This window comes from Myotis yumanensis, unplaced genomic scaffold (genome assembly GCF_028538775.1).
Source record: "Myotis yumanensis isolate MYYU_CA2020_CCGP unplaced genomic scaffold, mMyoYum1.0.hap1 SCAF_4, whole genome shotgun sequence".
Taxonomy (NCBI): Eukaryota; Metazoa; Chordata; class Mammalia; order Chiroptera; family Vespertilionidae; genus Myotis; species Myotis yumanensis.
The window spans coordinates 103,691,830-103,711,854 of NW_027223755.1; the positions used below are offsets into that span (position 1 = coordinate 103,691,830).

The 20,025-nt window shown below is 58.6% G+C and overlaps 2 protein-coding genes across 4 annotated transcripts; both read right to left on the minus strand.

Moving 5' to 3' along the window:
- Positions 1-560: 560 nt before the first annotated feature.
- Positions 561-15,827, minus strand: PIGQ (phosphatidylinositol glycan anchor biosynthesis class Q). 3 transcript variants are annotated; one of them, XM_070413378.1, is made up of 12 exons: positions 15,536-15,827; positions 11,157-11,855; positions 8,622-8,753; positions 8,347-8,467; positions 6,211-6,337; positions 5,728-5,881; positions 5,474-5,585; positions 4,628-4,708; positions 3,910-4,024; positions 2,252-2,313; positions 1,210-1,363; positions 561-680 (listed from the first exon to the last, which is right to left on the minus strand). In XM_070413378.1, exons 2-11 carry the CDS (start codon positions 11,843-11,845, stop codon positions 1,211-1,213), a joined length of 1,746 nt encoding a protein of 581 aa, XP_070269479.1. In that variant the 5' UTR covers positions 11,846-11,855; positions 15,536-15,827; the 3' UTR covers positions 561-680; position 1,210. The 3 variants fall into 3 exon arrangements, with proteins under 3 accessions (XP_070269479.1, XP_070269478.1, XP_070269480.1); XM_070413379.1 differs by having other exon boundaries at positions 570-651; XM_070413377.1 differs by having other exon boundaries at positions 561-1,363.
- A 1,551-nt stretch (positions 15,828-17,378) lies between these two features.
- On the minus strand, positions 17,379-18,457 carry NHLRC4 (NHL repeat containing 4). The gene is given in 4 exon segments (XM_070413800.1): positions 17,379-17,500; positions 17,503-17,640; positions 17,762-17,945; positions 18,452-18,457. Coding segments are annotated over 4 exon segments (450 nt in total).
- Between the last annotated feature and the right edge of the window lie 1,568 nt (positions 18,458-20,025).

The window sequence follows — 20,025 nt, forward strand, 5'->3', positions numbered from 1 at the left end:
CCCCACTGTGATCGGTACCCAAGGAGTGTGGGTGGCAGAAGTGGACAGTTCTGAGTGCCCACAATGGACAGGAAGTACTGCCCCCACTCCTACCCCCTGACTATGGCACGCGTGTGATGCCATATCTTCAGGTTTCCTCACTCTGGGGATTCTGTGGCTCACACTCACACAGATTCTGTAGTCAGCCGGCAGGCAGATGCAGCCTCAGTGCCAGGACCCCACCCCAGGGGCTACAGAAGCATCTGCCCAGGAGCTGCCTGCTTCTGCAAGAAGCCAGTGAGGGGAGATGGAAGATTTGGCCAAAGGGGCTGTTCCTGCAGGGACACAGGGCAGGCATGTGGTAGGAACAGGGCAGCGGCTGGGTAGGCACTCAGCTTCTAGCAAGGCAGCTCCAAGCACCCCATATGGCCTGGCTTCACACAGGGATTCTCAAAGGCATGTGGTTGGCTCCTCCTGCAAAACAATCTCCCCAGGGAGCATCACAAGTAATACTGTGCAATTTAGGGCAGGAGGGGCACTGCCATCCAGCTTTCTGGAGGGTCCTGCCTCATTGGGGCTGTTGGTTTGAGCCAGGGGTGGTTGCTTGGATCCCTCATACTGGCCACTGCTCCACTGAGGCAGCTGGGAGGTGTCAGGGACCCAGGAGTGCATCTGCAGAAAAACCCCCAAGGAAGGAGATGCTTGGGGGGCGGGGGGGGTCAGAGTCTCAGGAAGTGTTGAGTGCAACCTGGGGGAGTCCCTCCACCCATGCCAGAGCTGGACCACCAGAGAGCAGCCAGACCTGTCAGCTCACCCCACTGAGAAAGGAAATGGTGGGCAGAGGTGGGACTCTGCAAATCCCTCCTGGACAGGGTCTGGGTCTGAGGAGAGTCAGGGGGGTGGGGCTCCTGGGTAGACCTGGGGGGCGAGGGGCATTGGGCTAACAGTGCCATCACAACAGATTGGAAGTGCGTCCTGAGGCAAACAGAGCTCATTATGGAGTACAGGCTAGCTGACCAGGCTGGCCACCTCTATGACCTCAAATTCAACCTCATAGTTGGAAGGATATGACAGGCAAGGCCCAGTGGGGCCTGCAGTGGTCCCAGATGAACAGGGGGCAGGGAAGGTAGAGTGCAGGCCCACATGCTACCTGACAGTCAACACTACCCTGGCAGGGTTGAGGGCTGACCATGTCGCGCAACGGTGCTGGGCAGGCTGGTGGCCGGGTACCTCAGTCCTGCTTGTCCCCTCTCTGCCTCCAGGGGTAGATGAGCTCCCCGAAGAACAGCTTGCGGCACAAGGAACCCCAGGAGTGTTTGGGGTGGCAGCCACAGCTGGGGAGGCGGTAGGTGTGTACCACACGATTGTAGGGCAGGGGGTTGATCTGGAAGCACAAGGGTAGCAGTCAGCCCCCAACTCCCTGGGGCTTGAGCTCTCTAGGCCTCAAAGCCCTCACAGGGGGTTGGGGGGTATCCCTGGGGCCAGCTCTGTGCCAGATGTGCTCTTGCCTGTGGTCCATGGGGTAGGATGAGTAGCTCGGGAGGGAATGACCTGTTCTGAGCAGGCTGCAGGGAGGAGAGTGGACTGGGCTGGCCGAGTGCAGACCCCTCCACCCCAGGACTCAGGGAACTCCCAGGAGCCTTCTCAGGGACACACCTTACACGAGAAAACCACACAGGGCACTGGTTGCCTCCGCATCTGACCTCTCCCAGTGACCCTCAGGCCAACCCCACCAGCCTGGACCCAACACTGGTACCCAGTGAATCATCTGAGGGGGGGGGGGGGGTCATCTGGCAAGTAGCCTGCTCCCTCCTGAAGGCCTGGGGCTTCAAGACTGTTTCAGATAAAAGAGTCCAACAGAGAACAGATGTTCTGATGCCTTCACCAAATTTGTGCTGTTCTGCCTGGAACAAGAGCTTTTGGAGCCCAGGGCAAGACTCAGGGACCCATAGCCAAGTAGGCAGGAGCCCTAGACAGCCAAATGCATCTGACAGTGCAGGGGATCTTGTCCATGGGCCCTACTGGGGAAGGTTCCAGGCAGAGATGGTCACGGTGCAGAGAGGCCTTGGGGGTGGGAAAGTCTCCCTTTGGGCTGTACCCCTCAGCTCTGCTGGGCCCTCCTGCCTGTACCTTACCCTGGGCCCATGATGCTCTAAACCCAGGGCAGCAAAGAGGGGCCTGATCCCAGCTGCCCAGGAACATGGGCAGCATCATGGGGTAAGGAGAGGGATCTGTCCACAGACAGCAGTTGAGGGGTACGCAGAGGCCTTACCTGCATCAGGAGGCGGAGGGGCCTGCCAGCCTCATGCTCCAGGACTTGAAACTTCACGCCAGCTAGAAGGACAGCAGGTGTTCCTGAGGACAGTGGCCTTCCAGGGCTCCCAGGGCCCAGAAGACAGCCGCCATCAGTCCTACTCTGTCAGCAGAGAAAGGCGTGGACAGAGGAGCTCTGGCGGTGGAGGCCCCTTCACTTCTGGGCAGCACTCTGAGGGCTGCCTGAGCTCGTCTGCCCCGCCTGTCCTTCCCATATGCCTCTTTGAATGGGTTGCTGGGCCGATATCAAAGCTTCCTGCACAAATCCACTGAGGGAAAAACTGAGTGTCTGGCTAGCAGTGGAGCACAGCCTGTGCTGTTTTCCAAACGAGACGTGGGTTTTCCCACACAGCCAACGGGCACTTGCTGGGTGGCGGCCGTCCTACTGGCATCTAAATGTCTTCCAAATTCTGTGTGTGTGGCCAACTGGGACCTACCATGCCCCTGGCCTGCAGTTTGGACACCCACCCCTGGGCATTCCCAGGCTGAAGGTTTTTTGAAAAGAGAAATAGGAGCTAATTATTATTTGATGAAGAGGCCCAAGGCAAATTCAGGGAAGAGAGGAGACAGCGGCATCTGGGGCCTTTAATGTGAAGTTAAAACAACTCTACTCTGGCAGTGAGCCAGGGTATGGGGGAGGAGGGTGCCACGTCTTGGTCTCTCCACTTGTGTTGTCCTGGCATTCTGAGGTGTAGGCTGGGGGCCGAGTGAACCTGGCAGCACAGTAGGTGGGTCCCTAGCCTGGCCATCTGTAGGGAGAGCCTTGTACAGAGGGTTTAGGGCATCCAGCAGACAGACTTCAGGTCCGAAACCCATGGAACACTCATATTCACATCCTCTGGCTCTGAGCTGGCTGAGAGCAGCCACAATGAGCTCTTGGGTGTGTCCCAAGCTGCCCAGCTACAAACTGGGGTCAGGGCCTCCTGGGCATTGTGGTCAACTTGGGGGCCACATGAACAACTGCTGGACAGGGGCTGTGCTAGAAATCTCCAAGTGCCCTGTGTTCAAAGCCCCTACACCAACCCACAACCCTATGACCAACTGGTGGGGACAGCCTCCCCTTAGGGGCATGTGGCCAACCCAGTGGTTAGTATCAGCATAAAAATGGGCAGCCACTTGCACAAGGGATGGCCGGGGCAGCTGGGAGGAAGGGCACTGAGTGGTCTGCTGGGTACCAGGTAGGAGTACATTCTAGTCACAAAGATCTGGCCAGCCCAGCATCTTCCGTCCTGGCACGTTGCCTCCAAAATTGAGAGTTACCAGCAGGCACACACAGCCCCACACAAACACACAAGTACATCTTCTCTGAGCCACATGCAGGTGCCACCTACACCACTGTGGACAGACTCAGGGCAGATATTCACACTTGTCATAGAAAAGGGTGAAAAAAGGAAGTATCACCCCTGTGGCTTCTGAAACCTGAGCACCAGCTGGGCCCTCTACCTCCAGCTCAGTGCAGGCAACTGGTCCAGCAGACGGCCTGGGACCAGGGGTCTCTGTCCTCCCTTCCCACCCACCCCACACACACCACCGCTTCCAGGCAGGAGGCACACATGGTGCAGTTGGTGTTTCTGCAGGGCCCACAGGTGTGTGCCTGCCCACCCAGCACCGACCTACCTGAGAGTCTGTAGGGCCGGCAGAGCCGCAGGCCGAGCGCATACAGCGGCAGGGAGTTGATAAGGTCCACAAGCAGATGAATCAGACCCTGCACAGTGACCACCAGGAGCCGGAGCTGCAGCAGAGACAGTGCTCAGGGCCTCTGAGCCAGGATCATGGCCAGAGCAGAGCAGTCTGACAGGTTCTGGGCGACAGTGAAGGGTGACCAGAGACTCAAGGGCCTTGGGAGAGCATGTATCCCACTCTGAGGAGGGCACTAATCATGTTCCAAACCTGAGACACAAGCACAGAAGGCAGGGAAGCAGAAGGCAGGAGAGGGTGGCCCTCCCACAAGGTCAGAAGAGATGGCGCTCTGATCCAGGGAAATGAATCACTGGCCCCTCGGCCCAGGTCACCGGGTGCTGCTCCCCTCCTTCTGAGTCCCCACCACCACGCCAAACATGGGGAGACCACCACCATGACCTGCCCACCTTGGGTCCTGTCCTCCTTGTACCCAGCTAAGTGTCCCAGAGCGGTGGGTGATGGCCCCCAGGTAGAACCCCTATACACTCCAGGGCCCAGCACATATTGCCCAGAGAGCTTAGAACAGCCATACCCCATACGGCCTACAGCCTGCCCATAACTGCAGGCTGGCAGGCACATCTGGCAGTGACCACTCTAAGCACTGCGGGAAAGGCCCCTCAGCCAGGTGTCATGCCCCGAGTCCCCCATAGCTCACCAGGGTGAACACCAGGTAGTACAGGGCCGTGGTGGGCAGCAGGAAGACCAGGATGGTGAACAGCAAAGTCCCAATGAACAGCTGCCAGGAGAAGGGCACCCTTGGCATCAGCTGGAGCTCACACTGGGGACAGCCCCCTGCTTCCCTCCCCACCAAGCCCACCCTATAACTGAGCAGAAAGGGGATGCCTGCTAGTAGGACACTGGCTTCCTGAGACAACTCACGAAAGCCTGCTGATGACAGCTCTCTCCAGCACTGGGGGGGAATGAATGCGTGCCCTCCAGACTCAGTGATGCATGGGAATTGGGGGCAGAGAGAGGACCAGCCAGTAAGGTGTACAGCCACACACACCAAAGACAAAGGGTTGTGAAAATCATGCAGAAAAAGACACGCCCTGGAGGGCAGCACTCAGGTTCCATGTGTTAGGTCTGCGCAAGCTAATGGGATAAGCCAGAACCAGGAACCCGCTGCCTGGGTCACCACCAGCATCCCGTGCCTAGGGTCATGTCTAGGGCCCACTGCCAAGTCACTTCTAGTGCCTGCTGACCACTGACTCCCTAGGGCCCAGCAGCCTCTTGAGAGCAGGGTCCACCTCCCATGGGGATAAGGTTCTGCACTGCCTGAAGGCCCCACATGACCCTGCATCTTGCAGACTCCCCAGGTCCCCCGGGGTTGATGCCGACCCTGTGGCAAGTGAGCTGCAGGACAGGAGCAGGCTGCCTCCTCATGGTGCCCAGGCAGCTGCACTGGCTAGGCCCATTTAGAGGGGTTGGCTGGACTGGAGCTGGGAGGTCACACTGGCCAGTTGAGGCCAGGGTGCACCGTCCCCTGCATCCTGCTCAATACCTGGTCCAGGTCATAGGAGCAGGAGTCCACCCGCTGGCGCAGAACATTCCACTTCTTCCCTCGGAACAGGCGCCAGAGTGAGGAAAGGCCACAGATCTTCAGGCAGTACAGCCTGCAGGACATGGGCGCTATCAGGACTGGGTCTGGGTACTGCACCACCCCTGTAGCCACCCAGCCCCAGGGCCTGTCTGTGGTGCCCAGGGTATGGAAGGCTGCACTGGGCCAGCCTACAGGGGTGGGGAGCACACACCCACCTGGCACCATAGACATAGAAGCAGTAGATGTGGAAGGTGAGGAGGGCGATGATGTCCGACAGGATGGACAGGGCAACTGTCAGGCCCAGGCAGGCTGAGAGGCCCATGTGCCACAGGATTCGCTCGATGAATGGGGACATGAGGTGGATGTAGCCTGGCAGGAGGGGGGTCAGCCCTGAGGGGGTGCTCGAGAAGGTCCTGGTCCCCCATAAGTCCTCACTGAGGATGGTGCCTGAGTCTTCTGGAAACTGTGAGTGACAGTCTATGCCATTGGCCATTTCTCAGTAGACTAGCCAGCCTAGCACAGCTGGGCTCCACACACACTGGACGCCAGGAGGGCAGGAAGCAGGGACCAAGGGGATGGTGCCAGGCCTGGGCCCTACTGCCCTGCTCAACCAGGGCATGTCCCTGAGGGCACAGGCTTTAGGAGCCAAGTCAGGGATCCCTGAGAAGTCCCATGGCCCACCCACCCCCAGCACTCACTGATCCATAGGTGGATGTGGTACAGGAAGAAGCGGCCTAGCACCTGGTCCAGTGCCCGGTTCATCTTGAGCCCAGCAGGTGCGCCCATCAGCCACTGCAGCAGGTGCTGCAGCTCCTCGGCCACCCACTGTGAGGACACAGGGGCATGCTGTCCACAAACTGGGCCAGCCCGTCTGTGCAGGCAGAGGTAGCCCGGGCCCCCTTCTCCAGGTGTCTGGACTGCCATCTTCTATCATGATGGGAACATGGGATTTCCCACACTTGTCTGGCCATGGAACCCCTCTTCACAGATGTTCTGGGATTCGGGGCTGAGAGGCACAACCTATGATGCCAATAGTCTGTCCCTGGCCTTCTGGACAGGTAGCCCCTGATGGGAATCAACCTCAGAATAAAGCATCTTGGCCCCATCTCACCACTCTGGCCACTGTACCCACAGAAGCCCTTAGCCCCAGACTCCAGGATATGGGACAGACCCAGGCTCACTGTGAACCTTGCAGGGGGAGCCTGTGGGCCCACCCAGTCTTCCTCCACCAAGGACCCACCCACCACCAGCCACAGCAGAGGCCTGGGCCTGCTCTGGGTGGATGACCTCAGGTGAGGGAGAAGGTGTCCAGCCTGTCAGGGACCCAGGTAGCAGGTAGGAGGATGGGAGGGTCCCCTAAAGGGAAGGATACATGGGGACCCAGAGTCAAGATCAATGTCGAGTGAGGGCCAGAGACAGCACAGGGACCCTCACCAGCAAGCAATGAAGCTGACCAGTGAGTGTCCCGGCTGCCCTAGGAGGAAAGCCAATGTCCGTGTGCCATGCCGGCTCCAGTGGGCAGGCCCTGAGGACTCTCAGCCAATGCTGTGGCCACAGTAGTGACATCCCTGCATCACAGTCAGAGGTATGCCACCACCACCATCCCTACCCCCAACCCCACCTGCCTTGCAGGCCTCTCCCAACTCTGTGTGAAGGCCTCAGCCGTATCAGGAGCAGTGAGAAGGGGAACAGAACATTCTTTATAAATAGAGCTTATTTAATATTTAAAGGATAAGAGTTCGGCAGCAGGAAGAGGCTTTCATTTTTCAATTAAATATTTATATTTCTGAGCAGTTTCGCAGAAAGGGGGTCTGGGGTGAAGTTGGCCACAGGCAGAGCACAGAAGAGCAGGCAAAGTAGCCAAGCCTCTTTCCCAGCCCCCAGACTCTCCTTTCTCCTTCCTCTAAGCTGGGCCACTCTGAGAAGCCATGGACACTCTTAGCCTGGGAGGGCTCCTGCCCACAGAGTCCGGTCTGGCCACAGTAGGTCCAGTAAACAACCACGCTGGACGCTGATGATGGCCAGAGGAGGCTGAGCCCACAAGGGCCACCCAGTCAGGCCTCGGTCACAGAAGGCCCCTGAAGAGGCCGGTGGGTAGCTTAAGAGGCCAGAGGGATTGCCCTAACCAGGAAGACAAGCTCCCAACAGAAGTGACAGGGTCTTTGGCTCTGAGGAAGGCAGGCAGAGAAGCTGAATGCAGCAGGGGGGACCCTAGAAGGATGATGTGGCAGGGAGGAGGGGAGTAGCACCCGGGCCCCGGAAACATTGCCCAGATGTACAGGGCAAGTCCAGGAGCATAGCAGATGAGCTGGTACCTCTGGCTCAGCATGGGAACTACAGAACCAACGCTGGGAGCGAGGTGACCGCTGAAGGATGGGAGGCCAGAGCTCAACCGCGCACAGACAGCCCTGAACACACAGGTTTTCATGATGCTGAGCATGCAGAGGTCCCAACCCAAAAGGCAGTCAGGAGAGCAGAAAGGCATGCACTGGGGGCGGCAACAGGAACACTAGGACACTGGGCCAGGCCCAGGGAGGTGGGCTCCCCCAAAAGGCTTGACCACAAGGTGGCCCCTCACACACGGTCACCTTCAGGAAGAGAAGCAATTTGACCCAGCGTGGGGAGGTGGGCACCTGGCAGATCCAGGTCTCCACGGCTCCTAGGGAACTGGTCTAGGGTCAGTGAGAAGGATTGCTCTTGTGGCCACAAAACGTGGAGGGGAAGAGCTGCTCTAGCTGGTTGAGGGGCCTCTGCTGCCCCCAGGAAGGGCTCCCCCCCACCCCCCCGGAAACAGGGACTGGAGTCCAGGCCTGGCTCCACCCCATCCAACTCACATCAGCCACGGGAACAAGGGCATCAGCCAGCTGCCCAATGCGGTCTTTCCCATGGAGCCAGGACAACAGCGTGAGGCCTAGGGCCACGTCAAGGAGCACGGAGACAAGCATGTTGGCCTTCCTGGAAGGAGGGGTCCAAAAGGAGTGGGCGGTGAGGGCGGCCTGGCCAGAAAGGGTCAGCGAGGATGGGTCTGGTGCAGAGAAGGGGATGGGGAAGGGGCTTAGCCTATGGCACATCTGGCCGCTGCCGAGAAGACCCCGGGAAGGCCCCGAACCTCATCAGCTGGGAGGCATTCTCGGCCTTCTGGGTGCTGAAGATGAACGTGAGCTGCTCCAGCCGATGCCTGAGCTGCTCACATGTGGAGAGCTTGCTGCAGATGAAGGACAGTGGCCACAGCTTGAATACCCTGTGAAGGAGCAGAGATGGATGGGCCTTCACCTCCTCCTGGGCTCTCCTGCCTGCCAGGGAGCAAGGGCTGCCTCAGTGTTACCAACACGCCTCACTGTGCAGACAGGAAGCCAGGCTCAGCCGGAGTCCTTGGTGGCACCAAACATCGATGGCCACACTGTGAACTCAGCAGGGCAGGAACACGGGTGGGAGGGCCCAGATAAGCAGCCCAGTGGGGCTCATGGCACATTCACAACCATTAACTGGGAGCCCAAGCATCTCACAAAGAGCTGATTCCAGGCCAAGTGCACCCGGAAGTGGAGAGAAAGCACGGTACTGTCACCCAGCGCCTTGTCGTGCTGGATGGGGGATCCTCGTCAAGGGTCTCTGGGCTGCCCTGGACTCCCAATGGGACTGACTTCTCTCCAGGCAAAGGAAGCACTGAGACGCTCCCACAGACATTCAAACGTTGAGGGGACACGCTTGCAAGCAAAGATGAAGACAGTGCTGGGTTGCAACTCAGCCATGCCCAGAGCCCCTTTCCACTCACAACCTAGCTGCCAGCAGGGGAAGAGAAAGGGCTGGTGCACAATACAGAGCCACCAACAAGCCGCACTTGGACTCTTCAGAAGGAAGAGGTCCAACCTTGAAAGTTTAAAGGCTTCATCTCCAATCGATGAGCTATGACCAAATCCAAAAAATGAAAAAAATAATAAATTAAGAAATAAATGGCCCTAAGTGGTTTGGCTCAGTGGGATAGAGCACTGGCCTGCAGACTGGAGGGTCCTGGGTTCATTTCCAGTCAAGGGCACATGCTCGGGTTGCGCGCTCGATCCCCAGTAGGGGCCGTACAGGAGGCAGCCGATCCATGATTCTCTCTCATCATTGATGTTTCTATCTCTCTCTCTCTCTCTCTCTCTTCCTCTCTGAAATCAATAAAACTATATTTTAAAAAAAGATTAAAAAAAGAGAAAAAGAAATGAAACGCGTTCAGCATACCTCCTGCCCCCTCCCCACCAACTCCAATCAAATGGAAGGTGGCCTCGCACTGTGTGCACAGACCCCTGCCTGCACAGCAGTCTCCCCAGGGTTCAGACCAGCCCTGGGCAGCCTAGGCCCCAACAGCACCCTGGGCCTGCCCTGGGGAAACAAGGGGCTTCACTACTGCACGGTGACGGCCATGACTCATCCATAACCACCACCGTCCTTGACCAACATCTGACTGATGGGTTAATCCAAATTTGGGGCACATGAGTAGTCATTAACCTTTCTTGGGTCCTTTGAAAGCTGTTAAAAGCTAAGAACCTTCTCTCCCCAAAATTGTAGCTAGGCCCAGACATACTTTCACATACTTCATTCCAAGGGAATCATGAAGCTCTGAAACCCGCCATTCCCTGCAGCCTCCACAATCTAAGGCGTGTCCACACACAGCTGCCAAGGTCTCTCTGCCAGAACAGGCCCTTGTCCTGATGAGCAGGCAAGGTCAGTCCCCAAACCAGACAACTTAAACCCCTAGACCTAAGGGGAGGGGGTGCTCCCCCACCAGAGAGATGGCTTATCACAGCGAGAGGGGCCCCTACAGCCCAGCCAGAACTCCCTGGTGCTGCCCCACGTTCCCCAGGGCCCTTAGGGGCTTTTATAAATCCCTTGGCCAGGCCTGCAGCCAGGGGTGTTCCAGGTGATTCCAGAGTGGCCAAGGCTGGAGACCACCACACTACACCCATGACTGTCAGTGAGTGGATACACCCCCACAGCCTCCAGGGCTGTCTCTCCTGCTGGTGCCGGGGACAGGGAAGTGGGCGGGCCTAATGTGTTTAGGACAGTGATGGCGAACCTTTTGAGCTCGGCGTGTCAGCATTTTGAAAAACCCTAACTTAACTCTGGTGCCGTGTCACATATAGAAATTTTTTGATATTTGCAACCATAGTAAAACAAAGACTTATATTTTTGATATTTATTTTATATATTTAAATGCCATTTAACAAAGAAAAATCAACCAAAAAAATGAGTTCGTGTGTCAGAGGTGATAGGTGTTATAGGTTCGCCATCACTGGTTTAGGAGGATGAATAACTCCCAGGCAGGGTACACAAGCCCTCAGCCAGCAACAACCCAGTCTGTCCATTGTCTCACCTCCCTCTCAAGGGCTGGAGCTGAGGTTCACCCAGTGCCCCTACCCTGTGGGTCCTAAGCAATCACTGAGGTTGCCAGGAAGCCTGGCTCTTCCTCAGGAGTGTGGGGCACCAGAACAGCAGCCACCACCAGGACGCCCTCTGAGATACCAGGAGAGGAAATATGGGAAAGCTGAAGTGTGGAGGACTGCCATGAGCCTCCGAGCGGCCCTGTCTGGGCCTTCACACTGAGGGGGTGGGCCTAGGACTTAGGAGTCTGACTCCTTCCTACCCTGGCCCCCGGGGTACCTACCGACAGGTGCTGGCAGCTGAGAGGAGTGACAGCAGGTAGGCCATCAGCAGGCAGACGGGCCCCGAGGCCTGCTTGGCCAGCTCCACGAGAATGCTGGCCTCCACTCCCTCTGACTGCCAGTGGCTCAGCCGCACGAGGCCCTCATCAAACCGGTCACTTCGGAAGAGTGCCTCGCTTCGTGCCACTGTGTCGAAGACAGCAGCCAGGCCCCTAGTGCTGGCCGTCGCATCCCCAGCCTGGTGGTCAGGCAGGGCTGTGGGCGGGTGCAGCTGGGACAGCAGCACCTTGCGCTGATCATAGAAGATGAGCATGACTTGGTCTTCGCCAGGGGCACTAGGGGAGGTAGGCACCTGCCGGTGGGTGGCCTTGCAGCTCCAGAACTTGCTGCCCCGCTCCCGGCACAGCTGGAGCCAGGGCTCGTGGGAGAAGATGGCGCCCAGGCCCTCCAAGAAATGGCCCAGGCTCTCCTCAGGCTCCTGCCGACGGTGGCACCAGGTGCCCAGCACAGCCACGCCTACTCCGCTGGCCTGCTGCACCTGGGCCAAGAGCTCCTTGACCTGGATGGGGATGAAGGGAAAGTGCACCACGGCCAGGACCACAGCACTGTTCTGCTCGGGGACCCAGCGTCCAACCAGTAGGCCGCTGTCTGCTGAGGCACAGCACGTGGGAAAGAAAGCCTTCAGCACCATGCTGGGGACACTGGAAGAGAGGGGAGAGGCTCAGCTCAGAGCTGCTGCTGCCACCAACACCATGCCTCCATGGTCCCAGGGGGGCTGGCATCCCTGTGGCTATAGGCCATGGCCAATGTGTGGCACAAACACTCTGATGGGCCCAAAGCCCACTGGTTGGAGTAACCCAGTTTTGGGTTTGGCCATGGAGGCTGGGGGGGGGGGGGGGGGTCCCTGGTTGTCCACCTCCCATGGGCGCTGCCCTCCCTTTCCCCTGGGCCAGTGGTTGGCAAACTGTGGCTCACGAGCCACATGTGGCTCTTTGGCCCCTTGAGTGTGGCTCTTCCACAAAATACCAACTTCTGTGCATGGGCCACGAAGTTTCAATCGCACTGTACGTGCGCACCCGCACGTGGTATTTTGTGGAAGAGCCACACTCAAGGGGCCAAAGAGCCACATGTGGCTCGCGAGCCGCAGTTTGCCGACCACTGCTGGGCTGTTGTGAGACAGGCCCCAAATCACTCCTCGTCCCCATCCCAAGGCAGGTCAATGCTTTCCCCCATTTCAGAGACAAGCAGGCAATTACATGACCTGCTCAGTACCACTCACAGGGGTTTCGAAGATAAACAAAAGGTTTTAACTTTTGTTTTTAAAGACACTGATTAGTTTTTTATGTGTAGCACATGGGAAAATGTAGTCTCATTAACAATTAAAGTAATGCAAATTAAAACTCTAAACAACCTTGATTTACTTACTAAGCTAGCAAGAATAAAGATGAACATTTAAACAAATTGCTATTGGGCTGAGGGAAACCAGACATGTGCACACTGCTGGTGGCTGTGGGCACTGGTGCAGACACCCCCGAAGATGCCTAGAAATGTGCCTGGTAACCTGAGCCCACCCTCCTGCCCAGTGAGCCTCCTGGAGGAGCCTCAGTGCTCAGAGAACAGGCTCAGCTCTCACAGGGCTTCTGCCTGCACCTGACCCTCAAGCCTATAGCCATGCCCATCTGCCCTGGGAGCCCCATCAACCGCCACTTCAGGGAAGGGCTCCCAACAGGGGAGTGTTTCCTCTCGTCACAGCTGAGCACCTTCTTTGGGAAGTATTCTTCCAACCATGTGGCTATCACAAGTGGGGGTGGGAGTTCACTAGCCCTGGGGAATAGAAAGACACCATCATCTTCTCTCAGGAGGAGGGACACCAGCCTTTCTGGCCTCTCACTACCCTCACATGGCCTCTGAGCAACAAGAACAGCCCCAAGTGGGAATTTTGTGGGACCCTGAGCCTTAACTTGCCCAGAAGCAAGCTCACTGGGGATGAGGGTTTCTCAGCAATCACCTCGTTCTTCCACCTGAGCCCCTCCCAGATGGGGCCTGACCCAGCAGGACCTCCCCCAGCATGGACTGAGGGCATTCATATTGAGGTGTGCCCTTTCTCAGACACTGGTGGCCCCCACCTCATCGGCATAAAGGGCAGAGCAGCCAACCTGAGCTAAGACCCCCAAGTTGGAGCCCATACTGGAGGGAGAAAACACAGGCCTTGGACTGAGCCTGGGGCTCCCCAGGCCCTCGGGGATAAGGGGAAGAGAGACACACACATGTTGGGGCAGTGTGACACTGGGAGGCACAGGGAGCCGTTTCCTGAGGACCAGGGGGCACTGGGGGGCCTCACACAGACACAAATGCCCAGGGTTTCAGAGGCCACTGATGCAGCTGCTCTTCTCCCCTGCAGGTAGCCCAGCTTGGGACTGGAGGGTCGGGGCCTCTCCCAGCCAGCTTGTGAAAAGGGCCTCTCACAGCTACGGGTTCCAGCTGAAAGGGCCCCTTTGAGTCCAAAGGCCCCTCCCCCAGTGACCAGGGAGGGCAGGCAACAGTGTAGCCGCCTGGAGCCAGATCCCCGTGGCCATCATCCAGGGCATCCAGAGCCAAGTTGTCTTCCTGAGCCTTCTGCAGGGTCTGCCCTCCTGAGAGGACAGAGCGGTTCTGCCTGTGAGGGACCCGGTGTGTCTGGCTTGACAACTACCCCGGGGGACCAGCCAGCACAGTCCAAACCTCAGTGCCAGCCTGTCAGGACACACCAGCTCAGCCAAATGCCACCATCACAGCCTTCGTGGGGATGGCTTTCCCAGGAGCTAAGGAGAACTGCTCCTTTGGGAAGTATTTTCCAACCAGGTGGCCACTTACAAGTGGGGGTGGGGGTGGGGGTTCATTTTGAAGCAGCAGCACAACTGGCCCAATGGCGGACAGGTGCTCTGAGGAAAACTGACTACACTGTATGTTCACTGTGGGAAAATCTGTCGCCTTGTACACACTGTGCTTCATCTACAAAGTTCACTGGGGAAAAAAAAGAAAGAAAGAAAGAAAAAAGCAGCAGCTCCTCATGTCTAAGAAAGAGCGGAGAGCAGAAGTTGATGTTCTTATCCGTGGGGCAGTGAGAAAGAACTCTTAACAGATTATGGAGCAAATTCCCATCCCTGCTCCCACCTCAGCCTCTGGGAGTGAGGAGCACAAAGAAGTCTGCTCAGATCAGACAGCCAGGAAGAGATGAAAGAGCAGGCGATCGATAGCAGAGGTGCAGATTCGGAGCAAGCAGGGCGGTAACTTGGGCAACATGCACACCTTTAAAGACTAATAAAAAAAAACACCCCACAAACAACAAAAACAAGGGCCATACCTAGAAAAGCCTCCCCTGTTAGAAATGGCACCAAGTTCCCTTGTGAAACAGTCCATTCCCAGATCAGCCAGGATCTCCGGGACGCTCACCCCATGGAACCGGAGGCCAGTCTACCTGATGAGGTAGAGCTGCACGCCCCTCCCTCATCCTTTGCACAGCTGATTCCGGGACAAAGCCCCGGTATGGCTGGTCAGGGGCATCTCGCTGGTGTAGTGGTTCTCAACCTTCCTAATGCCGTGGTGATCCCCAATTTTATTGTTACAAATTGAACATCGTGAAAGCATAGTGATTAATCACAAAAACAACATGTAATTATATATGTGTTTTTCGATGGTCTTAGGCGACCCCTGTGAAAGGGTCGTTCGACCCCCAAAGGGGTCGCGACCCACAGGTTGAGAACCGCTGCGTGCAACCAACCCTCCTCTGAGAAGCCTCCCAGGCACGGCTCCTCAATAGCTCACAAGAACTAGTTTTTACCCCATGTTGTTTGTGTCTTAAAAAAATGCATTTCCCATGTTTTGTGAACAGTGCCTTTCCCCCTCTGGTTCAGAAGCATGGCCAGGAATCTAGGATCCTGTTGTTCGCCCTTCGCTGCAGTCAGGGACCAATACAAAGTGCTGCCAGCCCGTGTCCCTGACCCTGAATGCCCTTCCCCAGGGTCCACAGCGAGACCCAGGCTGGGTGGGTCAGCAGCGGGAACGCCTGGCCCGGCGCCCTTCACCCCACAGGGTGCTGGGCCCAGCCTCCCCACCAAGAGCACCCACAGGGCCCGGTCACAATCCGCCCGGCGCTCACTGCCCTCCTGGCCGGTGGCGGCCCGGTTTTACTGATGCTGAAACAGAGGCTCCGAGTGGCAAGAGAGCTGCGCCGGCCCGGGGGGAAGGCTTCGGGGGACCCTTCCGCTCCTTCGCCGGCGCCAGGTCCCGCCGCGACCGGGGACTTGGGGTCCACAGCCCCGGGCCTGGGGCCGGGGGAAGGCGGGGGGGGGCTCCCCAAGGTCACACCGCACGGACGTCAGCCCTCCCCGCGAATGCTCACCGGCTGCTCCCGAGAGCCGTGCCCTCGGGCGGTGGGTGCGGGATGAGGTTGGGGATGGCGTTGGACGGGCCAGGGCGGACGACAGCAGCCGCAGTGCCAACCCCACTGTGGCGGTGCCTCGGGACACGAGCCCCATTTCCGCCGGCTCCCAACGTTGCCGCGCGACGGTCCGGCCCCCAAAGGCGCTCGGGCTGCCCGCCGGCCTTGCCCGAGCGTTCCGCGCAGGCAACGTTCCTGTCCTCGGAGTCCGGGGCAGGAGCGCGTAGTTTCCTTGTTTTTCCTTCCTCGCAGCGTCCTTGTCCCTCCCTGCAGCATCCTTGTGGCCCCCCCACAGTGTCTTTGTAGCCCCCCCCGCGTCCTTGTGCCCCCTCCAATCCGTCTGCAGCACCCCAACACCCCTGCCTTCCAATCCCTCCACCTTCCTACAGTGGCTGAACCTCCCCGGGTTTCCTCATCTGAGGGACCCAGGCTTTTGAAGGTCCCCCACCCTCCCAGGGTGAAAGGACACCTATGCCCCATGTTTAATTCCAGAAGGTGCTGCCTCCCCACCCCAGGCTGGCCCGTCCGAACACTGGTTTCTCACCCACCCCACACCCGCCCCAGAGACAGGTGGGCTAGGAAGTTGTTGGGCCCAGGAGGACCAGCCAGAGGCTTCAGGCATCTGATCTGATCGTCAGGAGTATTCCTTGCCTCTTCTGCTCTGGGGTATAATACCCTAACACCAGTAGCAACAACTACTGAGCACCTCCTGCACACATTTTATATTGACCCATTTAATGCCCCCGCCCACAGGGCTTGGGACGTATGGAGGGAACCTTATCAGAGGTGAATGGACTAAAAACTACAGACCCCAATATCCTGGTGATAAACAGGAGCACCCCATCATCGGCCTTCAGAAGCAGGACCAAGCATGTCCCCTCCCCCTGAAGACCTCTTGCTGGCACTAGGAGCCTGTCTGGGCATCAGACTCAGTCACCCGCACTTTCCCACCGTTTTGGGGCCTCCTTTCCCTGCTGTTTTTAAGTAGCAGGAATCTGTCTTCATAGGAAGGCTCTCCTAGACTTGACCACTGCCTGGAACCCTCCCAGCACCTCCACCCAGGAACTTGGAGCTGTTTGGTCCTCGTTTACAGAGGAGAAAACGAATGATCAGACAGCCTGTGAGATAGTGTCACATGGGAGAAGTGGCCAGGGCCATGAAGGCTCCCAGTCCAGCCATGTGACACCCAGGGTAGCCCCTCCTCTGCCGCCCCCTTACCTCGGCTGGGCCACGAGAGGCTGCAGGAGGCTCGGAACCTGGGGCGTCTCTGAGGATGGGGATTATGAGGAGCCACACCCCTGTCCAGGCCACCCAGCCCAGCCGCACCCTCCCTGCCTGCCTGTGACTGATTAGGAGACCGGGACTGGGGCATCTGGTGGGAGATCCTGCCTGGATAAGCCCTGGCAGCTTGTCCAACACGCCAAAGATCCCCAGGCTTCAACTGCTGGTCCCACAGCTCAGGCCTCCTGGGCCCCGAGCCAGAGGGCCATGGCCTGAGTGGACATGGGAGTGGTGAGCGCTGGGGCACGGTGAACTGGGGCATGGAGCGGACCCAACTTTGGAGGCTGGGAGGCAGTTGATCTGTGGCTGCTGACAAAGTCTGAATTCTCTCCCAGAGAAGACAGGAGGCCAGCCCAGGGCCTGCCCACTAGGTGCTCAGCAAATGTGCAGGATCAGGAAGATATGGCTGGTGGCTCTGGAGGACTCTACTACTCATGGTGATCTGGAGGCCTGAGGGCTGGACCCATGCACAGTGAGGGGGCTTCTGCCATCTGAGCCCACCTGGTCAGGGCAGCTACGGATGCTACATGTAGCTGGCCCCTGCGTCCATCACCATGAGCTGGCTCTGGGGCACAGAGGCCATGCCCAAGGGCTTCCCCGGCCCCTTGAACACCATGCAGAAGGCTGTCCTAGCCCAAGGAAAGGGTCAGCCTGACACTGCTGCTTGTCTGCCACAATAGCATTACCCTCTGAGTCAGTGGCCACACCCAACAGGCTGCCAAAGCCGTGGCCCGTCAGGCCCCCCAGGGAGCCCAGTGGCTGGCAGGCACTTTGACAAAAAGCCTCTGTAGACCCCAGGCCCACCCAGCAGGGCCCCTCCAGACCCAGCCTGGAGGCTGGGACCAGCAGCTTCAAAGTGGGTACCAATGTGAAGCTCTATACAGCTCCAGGCACGTAGTCTGTTACCAGGAAGGGCATCCACAGCCAGCCCCCGAGGGGCCAGAAAGTGCCCACCATCACCCAGTTCCACAGGCACTTGGGAAGTGTGCTGGAGTGTGTGGACAGCCCTGTGGACAAGTTCACTGGCCACCATGAGTGCAACAGCTGTCACAGCCACATCCTCTGGCACGAAGTCCCTGAACCCTGGCACCTGGCAGGACAGGTAGCAGCAGAGTCCCTCAAGGCCCGGCACATAGATGCAGGGAGCAGGCCACCCAGGGAGCAGTGCAGACCCTGGGCTCCCTTCAGCCCCGCAGGCACCGGGATCTGCCTGAGCAGCCAGGAATGAGCCGAGTCTCCAGGACGGTCCAGAGTGAGGTGAAGGGCCTGGGGGGCAGCTGGCCAGCTCGTGGGGAAGCCCAGAGGTCAGAGCAGGAAGCCAGAAGGTGGGTGTGCCTGCAAGTCACTATGGTTGGGCCAAGTTTGGGGCTGCTAGAAAAAGCATGCCCCGCGGTGTACTGAGCAGCAGCTGCCTCAGCTCCCCTGTGCCCTTCCAGGCAGTGCTGGTGTTCTGTTTCTCCAGAGGAGGCAACTGAGGAGTGAAGGTGGGGGTGGCGGTGGGGGAGGGAGCTGGATTCAAACTCAGTTCCACCAGGTCCTGAGCCTGGTTCAGCCCGCAAAGCCAGCAGCCAGCTGTGTCTTTAGGTCCTAATTTACCAGCATGACGCCTGGGATACGGTTCTGGGGACATGGACCATGAAGGTTGCTGTGGGTTTTGCTCTGAGACCTGAGTGAGCTTGCGGGCATTGAGATGTCCCGAGATGGGGGTGAGGGTGACAGATGAGGAGTGTTTCTCAAAGTCACTTGCCCATGAAACCGTTCCTTCCTTTAGGCAGGGAAAGTGACCCTTCTTGGGGACAGCCCAAGCCCCTGCCCATTGGTACCACACAGTCCCTGGAGACTTCCAACCACTGAGGGATGAGGCCAGGGTCCTGACCTATGCCTCCCCACCTGCCCTTACCCAGGGAGGCCAGCGGGAAGGGCCTCCTGCCCAGGGCCAGACTTTGGACCCTGCTCCAGCAGCAGCCTCTGTAGTTGGAAACTAGAGCCTGAGGGAGCGGAAGGGGCCACCTTGACATGGGCAAGGAGGAGGGGGCAGGAGAAGCCACTGGGCCCTATGGAGTCCTGACACTCAGCTGCGAAACCCCAGGGACTCCCAGTGCTGCTACATTCCTGCCCTGGGGCCTGTGCCCTGGCCTCTGGGCCATTCTTCCTGCTGCCCCCGCTTGGCTGGATGCCACTCATGGTTAGCGCAACCAACCCCTCCCCACAGCCGTACACCCCACACCCTTCTGTGATGTCAGGCATAGGCTCGCTCTTCAGAAGGCTCTGAGCAAATACTGCAGATGAAGTGGTCCCACCCCCCCACCCCTGTCCCCCAGCAGGACCAGAGTCCAGGTGGAGGACTTCCAGGGGTCCATCTTGTCCCCCCACCCCTAGAATGGGCAGGTCGGGTCCTGTCTCTCTGTTTCCATTTCTGCATCAGTGAAGCTGGGGTGACCTCCCCCAACAGGGCCAGGCTCATGTCTACCCTGTGGGTGATGAGAAATCAGGAAGCAGCAGACAGGACACCTACAGGTGCTGATGGGAGGCCCAAGGCTCAGGGCCTGGGGGTTCTCTGGACACTCCTAACAGTCCCCTGCGGCTCCTCTGGGAAGCCCCTGGAAGGTGGAGGGTCAGCCTCTGTCAGCAACTCACAGCTCTCCCCGCCTGGCTGGCTTACACCCCCCTGGACACTGGATCTTAACGCCCCTTGGTGGGGAGGGCGGCGATGCTATCTGCTGCCCGTACAGTTAATGGAGCAGCCACAGGTCCTGCTCCGACTGGCCCCAGCCCGGCTGGTCCAGCTTCGGGGAGCCGGGCACAGGCAGGAACTGCCTCCCTGGGGCTATTCCTGAGCGGGCCAATTCCCAGGGAGAGAAGTGATTAGCTGGGTCCAAGGGTCCCCTAGGAGCCCCTCCCTACCTGCCCCCACCCCAGCCTGTGGGAAAGGCCAGGTCCAGCCTGGTCGTGCTGGGAGGGAGGCAGCGAGCTGTGAAGGCCACCCGATGCCTATCATGACTGCAGGGGCTGGCAGGGGCCCAGTGGAGGCCATGCTGGGCAAGCAGCCCTGGGCCACAGAATGTGGGGAGCACCTTTCCACTGCGGTGGGAGCAGCCTCCAGCATGGATCTGACACGAGGGCTGCCCTGCCAGGCACAGGGGCTGGAGGCATGCCTGGAGGCCCTGCCC

Coding starts and splice junctions, on each gene's coding strand:
- PIGQ (XM_070413378.1), bottom strand. CDS start 11,845: ATGGTGCTGAAGGCTTTCTTTCCCACGTGCTGTGCCTCAGCAGACAGC. Junction 5,882..6,210: donor CCACATCCACCTATGGATCA/GTGAGTGCTGGG, acceptor CCCTCCTGCCAG/GCTACATCCACCTCATGTCC. Junction 2,314..3,909: donor CCGGCCCTACAGACTCTCAG/GTAGGTCGGTGC, acceptor CTGTCCTTCTAG/CTGGCGTGAAGTTTCAAGTC.